The following is a 20004-nucleotide window of genomic DNA, read 5'->3' on the forward strand; positions in this document are numbered from 1 at the left end:
TATTTTTATCCACATGTTCTTTATTCACCAAATGTTTCCTCTTCTTTTAAAAGTTTTCTTTCTTTTTAAATTTGCTTCTATAGATATCCTCATTCTCCACTTGACAAGGTCATGGAAGATCTAGAGGAAAGATTATTTGAAGAGTTCGAGAACTATTCCTATACTCTGGAATATTACTCCTCAGAGTCTGATTTGGAGGAGAAAGGCCACGTGGGAGCAGTTCATTGGGTCTCCCTGGTGTTATACTGTTTAGCATTTATTCTGGGCATTCCAGGAAATGCCATTGTCATTTGGTTCACGGGGTTCAAGTGGAAGAAGACTGTCACCACTCTCTGGTTCCTCAATCTGGCTATTGCAGATTTCATTTTTCTTCTCTTCCTACCTCTGTACATATCCTATGTGGCCATGAATTTCCACTGGCCCTTTGGCATCTGGCTGTGCAAGGCCAATTCCTTTATTGCCCAGTTGAACATGTTTGCTAGTGTGTTTTTCCTTACAGTGATCAGCCTGGACCGCTATATCCACTTGATCCATCCTGTTGTATCTCATCGACACCGAACCCTGAAGAACTCCCTGATTGTTATTATATTCATTTGGTTTTTGGCCTCTCTAATGGGTGGTCCTGCTCTATACTTCCGGGACACTCTGGAGTTCAATAACCACACTCTTTGTTATAACAATTTCCATGAGCATGATCCTGACCTTACCTTGATGAGGCACCATGTTCTGACCTGGGTGAAATTTATTGTTGGGTACCTCTTCCCCTTGCTAGCAATGAGCATTTGCTACTTGTGTCTCATCTTCAAGGTGAGGAAGCGAAGCATCCTGGTCTCCAGTAAGCATTTCTGGACCATCCTAGCTGTGGTCATGGCCTTTTTGATTTGCTGGACTCCTTATCACCTGTTTAGCATTTGGGAGCTCACAATCCACCACAATAGCCATTTCCACCAGGTGCTTCAGGCCGGCATCCCCCTCTCCACTGGCTTGGCATTCCTCAATAGTTGTTTGAACCCCATCCTTTATGTCCTAATTAGTAAGAAGTTCCAAACTCGCTTCCGGGCCTCAGTTGCTGAAATACTAAAGCACACACTGTGGGAGGTCAGCTGTTCTGGCACAGTGAGTGAACAGCTCAGGAACTCTGAGACCAAGAACCTGTGTCTCCTGGAAACAGCTCAGTGAATTATTATTCTTCCACAAATCAGTATAAGGTTTTTGTGTGGGTTCCCTGACAAATGCTTTCAGGTTATTTGGTTCCAAGGGACAGTACCAACAATCTCTGTTTGTTAATCAGTTTAGTGACATTACATTTTTGTGTGGGTATAGAACTTAGGAAAGATCTTCATTTGTTCGCCTGCAAATTATCTATCACTCTTGCTAATTATACCATTGTGGATTAGTCACTACTGTTGATGCAATATCAGTTATTATTTTTTTAATCTTAATGACTTTGAAGTCCTAAATCTTAATGCTAAATATGATTAATTCATTTCAAAAATGTTAACATACATGCCAAAGCTCACTTTAATTTTGCACTAGTAACCTATTAGATATATTTTTAAAATGCAACATGTACTTAATTTCTTTATTTCATGAAATCTATGTATATACATTTATAAATTAAAGTAATAGTCGATTATGGTAGTTTAAAACATTGTGAACTATTAATGAACTATTAATGCTTTATGAAGTGTCCCAGAATCTAGTTGCTTAGAATGACAATGCATTATTATAATATTTCACAATTCTGAGTCAGAAATTCAAACAAGGCACAGAAGGGAGGTTCATCTCTCTGCTTCATAAAGTCTGAAGCATCAGCTGGACTGGGATGACCCAAATGGCTTGGGTTTTGGAACAGCTTGTCTCCTCTGCCTTACTATCCCTTCTCTTTTTTTTTCTTCACACAGCTCTTCCAGTATGGCAGCTCAGGGTAGCCAGACTTCTTATATGGCAGTTTAAGTCTCTAGGAGACCAAAGTGGACATTTTTAGTACTCTTAAGGCCTATGCCTGCCCCTGACGCAGTATAACATCCACTGTACTCTCTTGGTCAAAGCGGTCACAGGCCAGCTCAGGTTCAAGGGGAGGTGACGTAGACCCCACCAATGGAGCCAATGGAGATATGCTCCTATCTTTAATCCTTCATGATATCATTATAAATACTGTTTTTGGAAAATTCTGGGTAAACATAAAACACTGACATCTAGATAGTAGATAGGCCAGCCCAATCTCAGAATGATTTCAGAAAAAGAAAGCATGTATGGCATTGATATATTTCTATCTTCTATTCCTATAACTATATTGATGTAGACACCAGTACAAGACCAATAAAGTATACTTTTAAGTCAGTAACCTCTTCATAGTGCAAGTCTGTTGCATTTTAGACTGTAATGGTATTTTGACCTCTATTCATTTATTCCTTTTTTTTTTTTTTTAAGATTTTATTTATTTATTCATGAGAGACACACACACACACAGAGGCAGAGACACAGGCAGAGGGAGAAGTAGGCTCCATGCAGGGAGCCCGACGTGGGACTCGATCCTGGGCTGAAGGTGGCCCTAAACCGCTGAGCCACCCGGGCTGCCCATATTCACTTATTCCTTTAGCAAATAGACGAGTGTCTAAGGGGTATACAGATGCATATGGCACTTAATGGTTTAGAAAGTCTAGAGATTAAACCTGCATAAAAACAATGCTAAAATGAGATGGACAGTAGTCAGTGCCATAAGAAAGCCAAGGAAAGTGTAGATTGTTCGGAGAGAAGAGATAACCCCCGGTACAGAAGGGAAGAAACATTGGGGTTTCTTGCTTTTGGGATTTCCTAAAATCCTGTTCCTGTCCCTTGTCTCTGCTGGTACCTTTATCTTTTATGACTACAGACTCTGCTACTCACTGTAATTTTAAAAAACATTTAATTTTCCATAATTTGTTGATTTTAATTTTGAAAGTTGGGAGGGGAGCTGTGTTATTTCTTGAGTCAGTATCCTTTTTTATTTCATCTTTCAGCTTTTGGAAATGCTAATCTTGGATCACTTATTGTCTATGTTCTTTACTGGTAGCCCATGCAAAAATCAGATCTAGTTTTGGAAGTTATTCCCCCCAAATATGTGGCATAACACAGCATATCCCAAACTTCTTTCATTCCCAAATTTCTTGATTTGTGCCATACCAGTATGGAGGGAATTCATGAAGAGAAAGGCTCATTGTGAGTGTCTGTCCCCTCTAACATTGGGGTTTCAGATATTCCACTCTGAAGGTTCCTTGTCACCTTCAAGGGACAAGCCCTGATTTCCCAGGATCAGGAGAAAAGCTGGAGGATTGAAGACAAAGAGAATTCCTCAGGCTCATCCTTAGTTTCAGCAAATGGAGAGATTGTCAAGGCTGTGGGAGAAAGTGGAAGGCTGAGGAGCAGGAAGGGGATTAAGCAACCAAGGGCAGAAGAAAACGATGGAGGAGGTGGTGTTACCACCTAGTAAGCAGGAGTTTACCAAGGGCCTATGAAAATATTTGAGATCTTTAAAAAAAATATGATTGGCTCTAGAATACAAAAAAGGGAAACTTTAAAAGTCAAAATTAATAAGTACTTCATTACACATCTATAAAATATACCTTTATGTCAATTAGTCAAATGAAATGTTACATAATTATATAAAAACTTATATTTAAGATGGGCTTTCAGTATGTATTAATGTTTGATATGAGGAGTGGAATCTCCAAAAAAAAAAAAAAAAATGCTTTACAGAAGGTTTACAAAGGTCTTAGAGAACTTGAATTCATTTGAGAATCTAAGGAAAGTTACAAGTCCTTTCCCTACAAATATGTTTTTTTTTAAAGCAGTTTCTATGCCCAAAAGTGGAGCTCAAACTCACAACCCCAAGATCAAGACGTGAGTTGCATGTGATGCGACTCCTCTCTAGAAACATGCTTTTTTTTTTTTTTTAAACATGCTTTAAATAAAATATCAGAGAGTCCTTAGACCTTGGGCTAAAAACCTTAGTTTCAGTGGTTTTTAAAATAGTTGATAGTGGGGATGTAACAAATCTGCTACTGAAAAGTAGCAACCAGTACAAGTACTTATGGGCAGAGACAGGAGTTAATGTTTAATTCTCAGTTTGAGGGAAGATCCAAAGAGTAGCATTGGACCTAGGACTGGGGACTCTAAGTCTTCTCCCTTGGCAGTTGGAATCTGGTGAGTGGGGCTTTCCAGGGGGTCTTATGATTAAGAGCAGGATGAATGAGTATAAGGACAGAGGCTAGAAGACAGGACAGGCATTGGAACAATTAGGAAAGGAAGTGAGGGGATCCCTGGGTGGTGCAGCGGTTTGGCGCCTGCCTTTGGCCCAGGGCACGATCCCGGGCTCCCGGTGCATGGAGCCTGCTTCTCCCTCTACCTATGTCTCTGCCTCTCTCTCTCTCTCTCTGTGTGTGACTATCATAAATAAAAATAAAAAATAAAAATAAAAATAAAAATAAAAAGGGAAAGGAAGTGAGGGAGCTCAGTGCCCAGCTGGCAGGAGAGCAAAGAATCCCAGGCTCTCAGGGACTGGGGCACAGACATGATGAGATAGACCTGCATTTTCAATGGAAAGCAGCTCTTTAAAGAGGGCAAGTTCCAGATGTTAGATGTCTCAGTATCTGAGTTTGAATTAAGGCTCCAACACATCATAGGGCTCTGCCGTCTGCTAAATTGGACAGCCTGGGTCGCTCAGCGGCTTAGCGCCACCTTCAGCCCAGGGCCTGATCCTGGAAACCCGGATAGAGTCCGGGTCGGGCTCCTTGCATGGAGCCTGCATCTCCCTTTGTCTCTGTCTCTCTCTCTGTGTCTCTAATATATAAATAAAATCTTAAAAAAAAAAAAAAACACAGGGCTCTGCCATTGGCTACATAAATTAAATTTTCTAGACCTGTCTCTCCCATTTGCAAGGATAAGAATAGTAGGACCTGCTACATGGGGCTGTTGTAGAAATTAAATGAGGCGATGTGGTAAAGCACTTAGAGGAGTACTTAGCTCTTGAAATAACTTGATCAATATTAGCTGGTATTCATCCGTGAAATTCTTGGCATCTTCTGACCTAGTAAATGTTAAATCCTCTCCTCTTGGATGAACGCAAAATTTCATAGGAACAATAAGGTAGCTACACAGAGAACTTTAAAACGAGATAGTCGGGCAGCCTGGGTGGCTCAGTGGTTTGGTGCCACCTTCAGCCCAGGACGTGATCCTGGAGACCCGGGATCGAGTCCCACATCGGGGTCCCTGCATGGAGCCTGCTTCTCCCTCTGCCTGTGTCTGTTTCTCTCTCTATATATATTTCTCATGAATAAATAAATAAAATCTTAAAAAAAAAAAAAAAAAAAAAGACGCCTGGGTGGCTCAGCGGTTAAGTGCCTGCCTTTGTTCTAGGGTGTGATCCTGGAGACCCGGGATCATGTCCCACATCAGGCTCCCTGCATGGAGCCTGCTTCTCTCTCTGCTTGTGTCTCTGCCTCTCTGTCTCTATAAGTGCTATCCAAGAATATGTGCCTGGAGGTTGCAAAGGGCAAGAAGCAGAATAAAAGATTTCTTGGAAGATGTATTTGAAGTGCATCTCGAAGAATGACTACAATTTAACAAGTGCAGATGAGGAAATAAGGGCAAATGTACAAACACAGATTATGAACAGAAATGTAGTTAAAAAAAAAAAAAAAAGAAAGGTCCCATTTTCTAGGATGGAGTGAGGATAGAAGATTCCCAAGTTGGTGTCTGGCTTGAATAGTAATCCCTAGTTCTTCAGTATTCTTACATAGAACAGTTCTTTTGGGAATGAATTTAAGAAGTCCATGAACATTTTCCTTTGGTTTTTACTTTATTAAAAGCTATGCAGGCCAATGGCATTCTGAACAACAGATGCTCAATTGGGGCACTTCTTAAATGCAACTATTATCATCCATACAGGGCATGTAATGAATGTGTTTATCTGTCTCAATTTCCATTTTCAATTTACCCTTAGGTGACTCTATCTTCTCACTCTCACTAATTGAGGGTATGAAGCAAGGGTTACACCGATGAAATAGGATTAAATCGTCTAAAAGCACGGATGAAGAAGTTTCTTCATTCAATTGCCAACACATTACCTGGCCAAGGACGTGGGTTTCAGTTCCTCTCTCACTAGGTGAATCATCGGGCAAGTCATCTTTCAGAGTTTAGATTCCTCATCTATAAATGGTGATAACAGTGTCTGCTTTATTTATCTCATAGCTTATAATGGGGTTCGAAATGGACAGTGTGGGGGTACCTGGGTGGCTCAGTGTTTGAGCATCTGCCTTTGGCTCAGGTCATGCATGATCCCAGGGTCCTGGGACTGAGTTCCGCATCGGGCTCCCCATAGGGAGCCTGCTTCTCCCTCTGCCTATGTCTCTGCCCCTCTCTCTCTGTGTCTCTCACGAATAAATAAATGAAATCTTAACAACAACAACAAAAGGACTGTGTATGAGGCGTATATATATATTTTTTCTTCTAAGGACAATAATTGCCATTGCCAAATTGTACTTGTTTGGGTGAAAAAAAAATACACATAGATCCCAAAACATGAATGCAACTCCTTTTGTATTGGTCTTTGTCCATAAGCTTATCTTTTCATAATAGGGAAAAAACTCCAACATTTTTCAATATTGCTATAGTCTGTCACTTTTTAATTATATTGTTTATAAAATATTTCATGGAGTACATATGCCATAATTTAGCAGTTTCCATTCATGTTAGGATTCTAACAGTCCGTTTATTTGCATGCTTCCATCCACACGACCTCCAGGTCAGAGCTGTCTGCCTTTGTCATTCTCTGGCTCTGAAACCTTCAAGGCTGTCCCCCACCTCCCACACTGCCCTCACAGAAGGAGCCGGCCTGGGTGTGCAACCTGGCCCCACCCTATCTAATCCCAAACAGACACTGCAAAATCCAGCCCAATACATCTAATTGCCTCATAAATGTCTCTTTGTCTATTCTTATTCCTTTTTAATCCCCTCCTGAAATACTGTTTTTTTTTTTTTTTATTTAAACAAATCACTGATCGAGGTCCATCCAGCTCAATTCCCAGCTTCTCCAAAAAATTTTTTCTTCAATTCTAGCCTTCCCTAATGCTCTGTACTTTTGGATTACTTGCTTAATCACAAAATGACTAATTTTTAACAATTTTATGTGTGTTTGAGCCACCACCCTATTGTAATTTTCTTGACTCTTCTTTTGTATTTTTATAGCATCTAACATAGTGACACTGAATGAATCATTTTTAATTCCCACACTGTTCCCAGCCTTGTGTTATGGATGCCAAATATGAAAAATAACTGCAGTCTGAGGCACTGTAATCACTTATGAGGCATACAAAAAAAAGGTGGCCTTTTATCTTTTCTTAATACTCCAAAGCCTGACACAAACCAAAAAATCTTTCTCTATGTCTACCTAGGCTTTCTGAGCCCATTGGTTCGAAAACAAGTTATTCAGTATACATGCAAATGTGAGCATTGCTTAGAACAGCAGAAAACGAAAAGGCAATCTGAAGCTCCAATAAATAGAATGGTTAAATAAGATATGAGATAATGGATTATGTAATTGTTAGAAAACGAGAACGCTTTATAAGTACTGACATGGAATATTCAAGATATAATTTCTAAGACATCCAAGTCTGTTTTCATGGACAAAATAAAAGGTACAAAACAGTTTTCATTGTATGCTACAATTACTCCATCCATGATCTCACACTAGTTGGGAAAGACCTAAGAATCTGTTGACGTTGGTTGCTTTCATGTAGGGAAACAGGAGGCCTGGGGTAGGGAGGGCAGACTTCACTGTTTAACTTCTTGCTTTGAACTGTGTTACTGTATTATCTTATTTTTTTAATATAAAATTAAAAGGTATCACTAAATATATTTATGTGAGGCTGTGGGGTCAAGATTTTTAAAGTCACATGCTTCATTTATCATTTTAAGATTTACAAGACAGCTGTGGTTTGAAACGTCCACTCTAAATTTTTTAACTCCTTTTACTTTTAACCGTATTTTTAATCATTAGTTTTTATCATTTTGTTAATACTTCTTCCAGCTATTTAGTGCCCAATGCCTTTAACATGATGATTGTGTATGATTTGGGGCTACTATTCGCTGGTTGCTACCTCTCGATCTTTCCATGGCAACATTTCCAGAATCCTTAGGCTCTGGTTCTACAGAAAGTGAAGTGCTGCCCTCTGCTGGCTCACATGACACTGACAACTGGAAATTTTCTCATGACGTTGGAAACACTGCTTAGTGAAGATGAACGTTGTCATCAGTACCTACTATAGGTACCTACCTACTTCTTCCTTCAAAATCGGTGTACTGATTAAATATATTTCTTTAGAATCTAAACAATTTCCCATATTTAGGGTTGTCTCCCAAATAAAGAAAATCAGATCGAGAGGAAAAGAATAGCACTGCCGGGTTTGGCTAGGAAAATTCTGATCTCAAACAAATCATTTAATCTCTGGTCTACAGATTAATCTGAGAACACAAAATAAGACTTTTAGAAGTCATTAATTCCCGAGGTGCCTGAGTGGCTCAACGAGTTAAGCCTCCAACCTTCATTTTGGTTTAGATCTTGATCTAGGGTCTTGAGTTCAAGACTTTCATTGCATTCCACACTTTGGTGTGGAGACTACTTAAAAACAAAAGCTGCCCTCACCTACTTACCTGCAACACTCCTTTTTTATGGAAGACCCTTTACTCCAGTAGGGAGTAATATCCAAATACAATGATATCCAATATACAAGTAATAATACAAGTAATGATATCCAATATACAAGTAATCCAAATACAATGATATCCAATATACTGATATCCAAATACAAGTAAAATGTCCCAATCAGTCCTCACCTCCACACAAGCCAGGCTTATGAACCACAGCTTTGGAATCAATTACCTGTACAACCTCCTTCCCATGACACAGTGCTACTGAAAAATCATTATCAAAAACACAAAACAAGCTATCAGGGCACCTGAGTGGCTCAATTGGTTAAGCAAATGCCTTTGGCTCAGTCATTACAGGGTCCTGGGATCAAGGCCCATGTGGGGCTCCTTGCTCAATGGGGAGTCTGTTTCTCCCTCTGCCCCTCCCCACTGCTTGTGCTCTCTCAAAAAAATTTAGGGGTGCCTCGGGGCACCTGGGTGGCTAGTTGAGCATCTTCCTTTGGCTAAGGTTGTGATCCCAGGGTTCTGGAATCGAATCCTACATCAGGCTCCCCACAGGGAGCCTGCTTCTCCCTCCGCCTGTCTCTGCCTATCATGAATAAATAAAATCTTAAAAAAATTAGGGGCACCTGGATGGCTCAGTTAAGCATCTGCTTTTGGCTCAGTGACGATCCTGGAGTCCTGGGATGGAGCCCCACAACAGGCTCCCTACTCAGCAGGGTCTGCTTCTCCCTCAGCCGCTCCCCCTGCTTACGTGTGTGTTTTTTTTAAAGATTTTTATTTATTCTTGAGAGACACAGAGAGAGGCAGAGACATAGGCAGAGGGAGAAGCAGGCTCCACACAGGGAGCCTGATGTGGGACTTGATCCTGGGACTCCAGGATTACGCCCTGTGGGCTGAAGGCAGGCACTTAACCGCTGAGCCACCCAAGCATCCCTGCTTGTGCTTCTTCATCAAATAAAACCTTTAGAAAAAAAAAATTGGGAGATACCTGGGTGGCTCAGTCAGTTGGGCATCTGCCTTTGGCTCAGGTCATGATCCTAGAGTCCTGGGATCAGGCCCATCATTGGGCTTTCTGCTCAGTGGTAAGCCTCTTCCTCCTACTTGTGCTCTGAGATAAAAAAAATCTTAAAACAGATTTCTCCCTTTACAGTAAACAAGGCATGATGTTTAATTTTCAAGATTTGCCTTAACAAATGGTTAATTTTTAACAAACTTTGGGAATCCTTCCTTTACTTCCCTCCTTTGGGCTTTGGTGTCCCTTAGTGAGGTCACACACCCCATTCCATACTGTATTGCTCTCAGATAGGATTTTTATTTTTTTAAAAGACTTTTATTCATGAGAGATAGAGGCAGAGGGAACAGCAGGCTCCATGCAGGGATCCCCACGCGGGACTCCATCCTGGGTCTCCAGGATTACAACCTGGGCTGAAGACGGCGCTAAACCGCTGAGCCACCTGAGCTGCCCTCAAGTAGGATTTTTAATTGTGTGGTTTTTCAGTATGGAGAAACACTCAACTTGAAGATCCTATATAACTACAAATTACTTCAGTTATTGGGCCATCTATTTCCAGCCAACGAAGGACATTCACTGTGGCCAGTAGGGTCTTACACATTTTACATGTATAGACCCATTTTTCATCATTAAGGTACTCCCTAATATTCCCATCAAGGAAAACCAGCCCAGGTTATTACTCCTTGCAAAAAGCCCAAGGTCTGAACCATTGCAAATCTACAGGACTAAAAATCTAGTTGAAATTCTGAATCCACAGTTTCTACAAGTGAAGTTCATCTAATTTCTATTTAAAACAAATATGAGGGCAGCCCGGGTGGCTCAGCAGTTTAGCGCCGCTTTCAGCTCAGGGTGTGATCCTGGAGACCCGGGATGGAGTCCCGCGTGGGGATCCCTGCATGGAGCCTGCTTTTCCCTCTGCCTCTATCTCTCATGAATAAATAAAATCTTAAAAAAATAAAACAAATGGGAAATTTGCAATACTATGGTAAAAGCAATATTCCTGTACACTGGGCAGTCCCGGTGGCACAGTGGTTTAGCGCTGCCTGCAGCCCAGGGTGTGATCCTGGAGACCCTGGATTGAGTCCCACGTCAGGCTCTCTGCCATGGTGCCTGCTTCTCCCTCTCCCTGTGTCTCTGCGTCTCTATGAATAAAAAAATCTTAAAAAAAATCCCTGTACACTGACAGCAGAAAACATGAAGATTGAGTCCATTTCTATTTATCCATTCATAAAATCTCAACAACTATCTGAATTCATAGTATTTAGAAAGATATCTGTCCTCCCTTTTGGGCTAAATACAAAAATGCTAACCCAAATTTATATTTTTTGTGAATTATATATCCATTGAATTTCTTCCTTCATAATGGAATATAAAAACTACCCTATGTAAGAGTCAAGAGCCAAGGGTTGTCTTTTAAGCTTTTATTTAAGGACAATGATCTACGATGTAATTTTAGATCTTATTAAAAGCAGCCACGTCCATGGACTGCACATAGTCCTCAAAAGCAGTGATCCGCTCCTCCAGCATATCTGTTCCAACTTTATCATCTTCCACTACACACTGTATTTGAAGTTTTTTAATTCCATATCCCACTGGAACTAGTTTAGCTGAAAAGAACGTTAAGAAAAATTTTAGTTAGCAAAGCCCTATTGATTGGCAACATTTTAACTGTGCAACTTCCAGATGTCACTTTCAAAAAGCAAAGATTGAACTCACAAGAGCCCCAGACCAAGCCATCTGCCTGAATGCTTCGGACGCACTCCTCTAATTTTGCCATATCTGTCTCATCGTCCCAAGGTTTCACATCTAGTAATATAGAAGACTTGGCAACAAGTGCAGGTTCTAAAAAAAAGGTAAAAAGGTACAAGCAACATTATTCAGACACCCAGTGAGGTTTTTTCACTTTAGTTGAAGACACCCTTAAAATCTTAATGTTTTTGGGATCCCTGGGTGGCGCAGCGGTTTGGCGCCTGCCTTTGGCCCAGGGCGCGATCCTGGAGACCCGGGATCGAATCCCACATCGGGCTCCCGGTGCATGGAGCCTGCTTCTCCCTCTGCCTGTGTCTCTGCCTCTCTCTCTCTCTCTCTCTGTGACTATCATAAATAAAGATTTAAAAAAAAAATTTAAAAAAAAAAATAAAATCTTAATGTTTTTTAATGGATCATCTCAAAACTTAATGGATCATCCCAAACAAAACTACAGAATACAACTTATGTTTGTTACTCATATGCCCACTTTCCGTTGTGCTAAGAAAGAGGTGTTTAATTGCATAACAGTTTCTTTCCCACAGAGGAATGCCACAACTGCTACTGTAAGAACAGCTGCAGACCAGTAGCTGTGGAAGTTTTATGAAAAACTACGTACACAGATTTTTAAATACTGAACTAGTCAACGATGCGGAGGCAATTACTTTGGGAATCAAGCTTCAAAAGATTACTCAATTATGAAATGAAATTAAAGCAGCACAAATTTTTAAAAAAATGACCTACTTTTGGCTTTCTTTGACTCATACTGTGCAAGGCGTTCCTCTCTTAGCCTCTTTGCTTCTTCACTTTCCTATAAAGAAAAATAGAGTGTTTCACAAAGACAGTTGTTCCTCAGCTTTAAGCTAATGAATCCATCACAACAAAGACCAGTTTTATCAGAAAAAGCAAATCCATCAGGAGCTCAGCCGAAAGATGGTGATTTGATTTTATTCATCATATAACCAGTGAGAATTTTTATAAGTCAAGTAATGAAGTGGGTGAAACCAGAATTCAAATCCAGGCAATTTCACCACAAAGCCTATGATTAAGCTCATCGATCTACACACCAACTTATGCCATACCTCCTCGTCATCAGATCCGAAGAGATCAATATCATCATCGTCTTTACTATCTGTAGCTCCACTTCCTGTGGTGTCTTCCACATTAGCAGGGCCATACTTGCCCAAAGCTTTCTTCACTCCTGGAAGGCTTGGGGAAAAAAACAAAACAAAACTTAAGTTCAACCACCACTACCCTGGTAAACTCTCAGACAGTACACGAGAACTTGTTTCCATCACTATCCAAAGAGCCCTTAGGTACTAAGAATTTGCCCGTAAACACTCCCAGGTAAATACTGTTGTGCGTTTAACTCCTCACCCAACAAACATTAGCAGCATGTGAGACATTACGTTCGATACTCACTATGATTTACTCTTTCAGTATGAGTATTTCTGTTTGAGATTAAGTATGCTCAGTTCCATTCTTAGTGAACTGGAGTCCACTTCCCCAAACTTCCACCCTTGTTGGCAGTTTCAGAAGAATGGCCAAGGACTGAATCAATGAGCCACCCCTCTCACCCCGGACGCGGGCCCCCCAGGTCAGGGTCCGGGCACAGTGTCAGGGCAGTGTGGGGAAAAGTTGAATTGCTGTGGTCCAGGTTCTACGTGTTCTGTGAAAAAATGCAGGACTTCAGTCTCTCGGCCTTCTCAAGTCCCAGAGCCAGTTCAGCTTACATCACCCCAACAAAACTCACGTAGCCTGGGTCCAATTTTGTCACGTGAAAGATCCTGACCTGAAGCTTAGGAAGCCTCCTGTCCTTCAGGTAAACACACAGGTCACTTTACCTGGCCTTTTCCTTCTCGTAAGACTTGATGTGATTGTACCAACGCAGGGCATGATACAAGTCGGCAGGCGGGGGGCCGGAGACTGCTTCAAACACTGCCACGTCCGCTTGTGACGGCACGTACCTGCGGGGAGGCAAGTCACACACGCCCTGAGGGGAGGGGCTACAGCCACCCGCACGTAAATGACACACGCCACGGCCACCAAGCTGGGCGCTGGGAGCTGGCCCATTTGCCACTGGGCAACCTAAGGTGATTTATTCTCGACGCTAAACTCAGGATCGGGGGCCATGTGTTTGGTTTTCCGCCCTCTCCCGAGGAATCCCTGCCACGTCGTGGACCTCAGAGCTCGCATCTCTGACGGAGACCTACGGGCTTACGTCCACGGGCCGAGGGAACACGCGGAAAAGGGGGCGGAATCCAGTCAACGCAAAGAAGGCGCCCTTGGAAGCCCTCGGCCCCCAGCGGCGCCCGAGGCCGCGCCACGTGGCCGGCCCAGCCCGGCTCCAGCCCGGGCCCGTCCTCACCCCTCGATGTAGCTCTTGTCCGCTAGGTAGTCGTTGAGCACCTGGAGGCCGGCGGGGCTTTTCAGGTCTCCGAAACCCATAGCGTCTGCGGCTCCAAGAACCGGGCGACAGCGAAGGAAGAGAAGAGGGGAGGCACCCGGCGCGCAGCGCTAAGAGGGAGGAGAGGAAAAAAGGGCCGCAAAAGGCCGGAAAACGCCTTATATAGAGACGGAGGCGTTTCCCTCTGCCGCACGGGGTCAAAGGTTAAGGGTCAACGTCCTCTAATAGCCTCATTCCTCCACGTAAAACTCGGAAGCTCCGCATTGAACGGCGCACAAATTATCCAGCGGCCTTTCTTTGTGTTTAGAAATAAGCTAATAAAAAGAGTATTCCTTAAACTAGTACCTCCGCGGCTCCGGAACACTACAGGAACCGCCCCTCGAAGCGCCGGAGGTGACCGAAGACGCTCGGCCTCAGGCGCCCGACCACTTCCGGCGGAACTGCGGTTCCCAACCGTCTCTCCCGCCTCCCGCCTCCGGCCTCCGCCCCGCCCCCCCGTCCGGCTGCCGGAAATTGCCCAACTCGCGCTAAGCGGGAAATTCTCGAATCTGAGGTTTCTGGTCCCTCCTGGCTTCCCGTTCTCCAGGGCCGGCGGGCTGTTTGCCGAGGACGCCATGTTGAATAAGCAATCGGGCCTCTGAGGGGGCTGGGAAGGTGCGGCGGTTCTGCAGAGCGGCTTTGGCGGCTCCGCCGAGAAGGTGAGGTCGTGGTTGCGGGAGAAGGCTGAGGTGCCTCTTGCCACAGGAGTTGACTTCTTGACGAGACGGTTTCTTGTAGGCCAGGCGGCGACTCCTACTCTTGTCCTTGACTGGGCGCCGCGTCCCAGCCCGCCTCCTCCGGGACCCCCCGGGGCCGGCAGGTGAGCGCCGTTGGCCGCGGTCTCTGGTCTCTTGGGGCGGAAGGCAGGTGGAGAGCCTGGGGGCCCTGGGGCCGCGGGCGCGGAGGCAGGCGTGGGAGTGACCTTCGTTCTGCAAGGGAGACGCAGGACGTTCCCGGGAGAGGACTTCTGTCAAGTGACTTAGGCCTCAGGGCAGCGGTTTCCCAAGTTAACACACACAATCCAGCACCTTGGCCGCCGTTGCCTTAGCAGCCGTCCATGGGTCTGGGGATTTTTTTGTTTGTTTGTTTTTTCATTTTTGTCCATTGAGTTATTTGGGTAGTTATTTTTTTATTCCTTTCCCTGGTGGGGAAACTGAGGAAAATGATATTTAAAAACTTTGCCCAAGGTCGCACTGCAGATGACCTAGCTACGTTGTTCAGCCGTGTGGGGCTCTAACATGTACCGTAAGACCGTGGATTAGACCCGGCTCTGCTCCAGAATGATGGGAGAGCATTGAAAATGTGAAGTTTCTTTTTTTTTTTTTTTTAAAGATTTTATTTATTCATGAGAGACACACAGAGAGAGAGATTGAGGCAGAGACACAGGCAGAGGGAGAAACAGGCTCCATGCAAGGAGCCCGACGTGGGACTCGATCTGTGAACTGTTTCTGATGAATAAACATGAATAAACATCCAAGTTGTTTCGTTAGGGAACGTTCTCCTCCCCCCCCCCCCCCCCCCCCACCAAACAGCATGGTGCAGGGTGTTATGAGGCTGTCAGAGGCCTGCGCTTTTTGAGGAAAGTGGAAATTTCTGGCAGAGATTTGAGATATAACTCATATAGCAGACAGTTATTTTACGTCTGTTATAAATTAGAAATGAGTCCACGAAGAAGAATAAAATGGATGATATGCCTGGGGAGTAGGTTAGGAAATTTAAGATGGGCTGATGAAGGAAAGTTTTGGAAAACTGTCATCTATTGGGGTAATGCACTCTTCCGTTTGATGCTGGATTTTCAAGAGACAACCTAATTCTGGTTGATTTCCTAACTAAAGTGGGCAATACCTTTTTCCTGTATTGGAGACAAAATAATAAAGTGTTTACATTGTTGTATGAAATATTGATCGATTTTCAGTTTCTCATTACTCTAATTCAGCAAACTCAGATTTACCTTTATATCATGGACAGAATTTAGTAAGGCGGATGGTACTCATTTTGGAACTTGGTGGTAAGATTATTTGATGGTTATTTTTACAAGGGCTAGGTCTTCAGAAAAGGGAAATGACCAAATTGCACCATTTCTTTTCAAGGAGCTTACACTTTAGTAGGTACTAAAATTGGTTACTAATCTATAATTTAGTAGGTGGAATAATAAAGCTATATGCACAATGTGGGCTGTACACAAAGGGGGAGTACCAAGGAAGAGGACTTTGATTTCAGTGGCTAGTACTGTCTGAATTGAATTCAGATTTAGTTGACATTTATTGCACTCCTACTAATAACACAGCCTAGGAATTATTATTTTTTTCTTATCTATAGGTGAGGAAGCAGAAACTCTGATTTACCAAAAAAATTACTCAGTAGTGGGTGTTAGAATTCATGTGTGCAAATTCAGTATTACAAGTTCTGAATTAATGAATTTTATGAATTAACTAAAGTGAATTAATGAAGTTTTTAATTATACCTTTTCTATAATAGGTATGTGAAATTTCATGCTTAAAAGTTAGATATAGGTACTATCTTCTACTCTTTTGACCTTTGAAAGTCATTATGTTGATAAATTATGATCACATGTCCATTTTTAGAAGTTTCAAGTGAAAAATTATAATTTAGTTGCTTAGCCCATTTGATCAAGTGAGTGGACAAAAAAAGTTCAGTACTTAGCCCTTATGATCAAGTGAATGTATAAAAACTGTTCAGATAACTTTGCTTTCTGCTTGTGTATATCTTTAATTGGTGTTACATAATTCACTCCAATTTCTTCTAGTAATTCAACAAACTTTTATTATGGGAGACCATCCTATGCTTTGTAGGATGTTTTGCAGCACCCTGGCCTCTACCCTCTAGATGCTATAGTACCTTTCCCCTAGTTGTGACCATAGTGGGTCCCAATGTTGCCAGATGTTCCCTGGGAAACAAAACTGTCCCTGGTTTGAGAATCACTGTTTTAGAGCTTACTGTGTACCAGCCTTGGAAATAGGCACTGAAGACAGAAATATTCAAGAAGTCCATAATAGAGAGGGTAGAACAGACATATAATTGCAAATCTATAAGATAAATGTATTAAGCACAGAAAATGGCACTCCAGACATTTAAAAGGCTGGTATTTGTGAGCCAGCTCAGAATCTCAAGAGCAGTTAGTGTGGATAGCTGCTTAGAGCACAGAATGTTAGGATGAGTATTGGTAGGAAATGAAGGCAGAAAGGTAGGTATTATTTTACATAGTATTAGTCGTAAGCTCACTGTAATTCTTAGAATTTATCTTAGTATAGAGTAGTGTTTTACATTTGATCATTTGTTGATAAAGAAAACAACACAAAACTGTCATTTACATAGATTTATATACTAGTTGCTCCTTCATAGCTCCTTAACATTGTACAAGTCAGTTAATCTCTCTGGAACTGAATATTCTCATCTCTAGAATTTGAGGGAAAACATAAGGACCAATTAAATGACGTGTGGGAAGTGTTTAAAACTTAGGAGTTATTACCAAAAAGTTTGTAATTAGGGTTTTATTTTTTCCTATGATAATAAAACTCTTTTTCATTTTATTCTTAGCAATATGTTAAGGATACCTCTAAGAAGGGCCTTAGTAGGCCTTTCTAAGTCTCCTAAAGGATGTGGTGAGTATTTTATTTTTATTTGCATGTATAGTTACTGTCTTTGTAAATTGACTGGTTTATCGGAATGTTTCTTGAAAGGACCTAAACTCTAACTTGTTTTAAGTAAAATAGAAACAAATGGTCTTAGTTGAATAGAATTTTTTTTTTTTTTTTTTAAGATTTATGTATTTTAGAGAGAGCACACAAGCAGGGGGAGGAGGGGCAGAAGGAGAGACTCTCTCAAGCAGACTCCCTCACAGAGCAGGGAGCCTGATGGAGGGCTTGATCTCACAACCCTGAGATCATGACCAGAGCCAAAATCAAGAGTAGGCTACTTAACTGACTGAGCTACCCAGGCACTGCTAGAGTAATTTTTAAAATAGAACTAAACAGTTTATAGAAGGTGTCATGGAATAGAAAGTAGTAGAAACTGCCTATCAGTGCCAGAGTGGAAAAAGCAGTCCTGCTGCTTTTGAAAAGTGGTATTCCCTTGAACATATTTTTAGTAGTATTAAAAGTTTCAACTTAAACTACCACTAAAAGTGGATAGCCATATTCTATCTGGTATTCAGTACTGGAAAAGTTTTGTCTAATTCAGTATTTTACAGGTTTACATTTTTAGGCTTGTAGATTATAGAATTAATCCATTATCTTCTGCTATAATAAATTTAACTCTGTTAATTTATTTCTCATATCAATACTTTTGATGGTCAGTTCGAACAACTGCTACAACAGCAAGCAACTTAATTGAAGTATTTGTTGATGGTCAGTCTGTCATGGTGGAACCAGGAACTACCGTCCTCCAAGTAGGCATATGTTCTTACTCTTTATTTTTGCGTATGTTCTGGTTTTTAAAAGAATACCAGTTTATTTCTTTTATGCTGCTTACATCTAAAGTTTTTAAGATCCTTGATAAATGCTCATAATACAATTATAGATAGTAAAATTATATGAAATTTTTATAATTATATAAAATTACCTTAAAATAAGTTGGATTTAAAATCTTGGCATTTCAAAGTGAGCTATCATTTATCTGTTTCTGACTTTCATAGTGAATTATACGTTATTTTATTTCAGTTCTACCTTCCAAGTAAATACCTATTAGAAATTTGAAGTTACCAAAAATAAATTATAAGTTAATATAGGTAAGTTTTGGGAAAAGATAATCTTTGTTGTGAAGCTGCTTGATGCTTTTCACTTTATGTAACTTTGCAGTTTTTAGTAATATTTCTTGGAATGTGTCCTACAAAGCAGGTAAATGGAGGGTAGTCCGTTCTTTTTTTTTCCCTCCAGGTTTTATTTATTTATTTGAGAGAGAGAGCATGCACAAGCCAGGAGAAGAGGGAGAGGGAGAAGTGGATTCCCTGCTGAGCAGGGAGCCCACTGTGGGGCTCTATCCCAGGACTCTGGGATCATGACCTGAGCTGAAGGCAGATGCTTAACCAGCTGAGCCACCCAGGCACCCCGAGGATAGTTTGTCCTTAAATTCATGCCCTGAATATGTAATTTATCCAGATTCCTTCAGAACTAACAATTGGTCATGGAGAAGTGATGTTTCATTCTATCTGTAAACTGTCAAAAGCTAAAATGCTCTTATTCGTGTTAGCAGTCACTTCTAGACTGTCTGCCAGGCACAGAGACATGTAAGCAATAAGCACATATGTTCAGGGTCTGGTGGAGAGTATTTTTGCCAGGTAGAGGAGGTGATAGAGATGTTAGGGGTATCTCAGGTGATCACTGAAGATATTTTAAAGGATAAGTGTTTGTCTTTGGACAAAGAAGCTTCAAATAGTTTGGCATCTTTGGAACATAAGGTGTATGTAGAAGATGAGATAACAGGAAATCAAATTACTCTGATAGAGAGATCCAGTCATGAAAGAAGATATATGTCATGCTAAAGAGCTTATAGTTTGACCCATCAATAGGTATCATGGCAGTTAAGTAGTAGTATAATGACTGTAGAGGATGTTGGTTTGGAGAATAACAAGATTGGTGTGAGGGACAAAGGAGTATCTTGTGCTAGTAGAGCAGAAAATGAAAGGCCTAAAATAGTAACAGTGGGAATGAAAATGAGAGGATAGATAGAGGGAGAGTGAGATGTAGACAGACAGACCTTTAGAAACAATGAGGACCAGGGGGATTTTTGTGGTTTCTGGCTTTGTTAGCTTTTTTGGGGATATATCATAGGAGACAGAAATAGGTTGAATTTTAACTGTCTAGAGCATACACATATGCATGCCTATTTAAGTCTAAAGCTTGGAGAAGTGGCAAGTGGTTAGAGCTCAAATAAGGGGTTAGATATAATCATCATCTGCAATGTGAGCTAGTATGAAAGTTAGGAAAGATCTTGCTTCTTACTTATTATACACTCTGTATCTAGCACACAGCAAGACTCCATACATTTTTGCTAAGTAGTTAAAACATTGGAAATTGAGGAAGTTGCTTTAGAGCCAGGGCTAAAGATGGGAGAACTAACCCCAGGGGAAATTTGAATAGGCTTCAAGAAG

At 41.5% G+C, this 20004-nt stretch overlaps 3 protein-coding genes and 2 non-coding genes across 14 annotated transcripts in view; 2 read left to right on the forward strand and 3 right to left on the reverse strand.

The window, feature by feature from the left end:
- CMKLR2 (chemerin chemokine-like receptor 2) overlaps positions 1 to 2347 on the forward strand; it is a 53086-nt gene extending 50739 nt beyond the window's left edge. For all 9 annotated transcript variants that reach the window (XM_026002481.2, XM_026002484.2, XM_026002483.2 and 6 more), the window contains one exon: positions 84 to 2347. In XM_026002481.2, the coding sequence (XP_025858266.1) occupies positions 112 to 1179 (1068 nt within the window). In that variant the 5' untranslated portion in view covers positions 84 to 111 and the 3' untranslated portion in view covers positions 1180 to 2347. The remainder of the gene's footprint in view (positions 1 to 83) is intronic.
- Positions 2348 to 11109: 8762 nt separating this feature from the next.
- EEF1B2 (eukaryotic translation elongation factor 1 beta 2) lies at positions 11110 to 13952 on the reverse strand. Its single transcript, XM_026002489.2, has 6 exons — positions 13818 to 13952; positions 13294 to 13416; positions 12532 to 12658; positions 12194 to 12260; positions 11420 to 11545; positions 11110 to 11310 (listed from the first exon to the last, which is right to left on the reverse strand). The coding sequence occupies exons 1-6, from the start codon at positions 13895 to 13897 to the stop codon at positions 11156 to 11158; spliced, it is 678 nt and encodes a 225-aa protein (XP_025858274.1). The 5' UTR covers positions 13898 to 13952; the 3' UTR covers positions 11110 to 11155.
- On the reverse strand, positions 11915 to 12047 carry LOC112922959 (small nucleolar RNA SNORA41). Its single transcript, XR_003235568.1, has one exon. It is a non-coding gene; the product is annotated as a small nucleolar RNA SNORA41 (small nucleolar RNA).
- Positions 12338 to 12415, reverse strand: LOC112922958 (small nucleolar RNA SNORD51). Its single transcript, XR_003235567.1, has one exon. It is a non-coding gene; the product is annotated as a small nucleolar RNA SNORD51 (small nucleolar RNA).
- A 177-nt stretch (positions 13953 to 14129) lies between the features above and the next one.
- Positions 14130 to 20004, forward strand: part of NDUFS1 (NADH:ubiquinone oxidoreductase core subunit S1) — a 32523-nt gene continuing 26648 nt past the window's right edge. The window contains exons 1-3 of one of the 2 annotated variants that reach the window (XM_026002487.2): positions 14130 to 14554; positions 17454 to 17518; positions 18212 to 18303. In XM_026002487.2, coding sequence (XP_025858272.1) covers positions 17458 to 17518; positions 18212 to 18303 — 153 coding nt within the window. In that variant the 5' untranslated portion in view covers positions 14130 to 14554; positions 17454 to 17457. Of the gene's footprint in view, positions 14555 to 14582; positions 14716 to 17453; positions 17519 to 18211; positions 18304 to 20004 lie in introns of those variants that run through there. The other variant, XM_072742133.1, reaches the window with a different exon arrangement.

Source organism: Vulpes vulpes, chromosome 16, assembly GCF_048418805.1.
Source record: "Vulpes vulpes isolate BD-2025 chromosome 16, VulVul3, whole genome shotgun sequence".
Classification (NCBI taxonomy): Eukaryota; Metazoa; Chordata; class Mammalia; order Carnivora; family Canidae; genus Vulpes; species Vulpes vulpes.

Excerpts from the sequence above, each read along its gene's own strand:
- EEF1B2 (XM_026002489.2), bottom strand. The coding sequence starts at position 13,897 with ATGGGTTTCGGAGACCTGAAAAGCCCCGCCGGCCTCCAGGTGCTCAAC. Across the intron at positions 13,417-13,817 it reads GACAAGAGCTACATCGAGGG|GTACGTGCCGTCACAAGCGG; the intron begins GTGAGGACGGGC and ends GCCTCCCCGCAG. Across the intron at positions 11,311-11,419 it reads TGGCTTGGTCTGGGGCTCTT|CTAAACTAGTTCCAGTGGGA; the intron begins GTGAGTTCAATC and ends CGTTCTTTTCAG.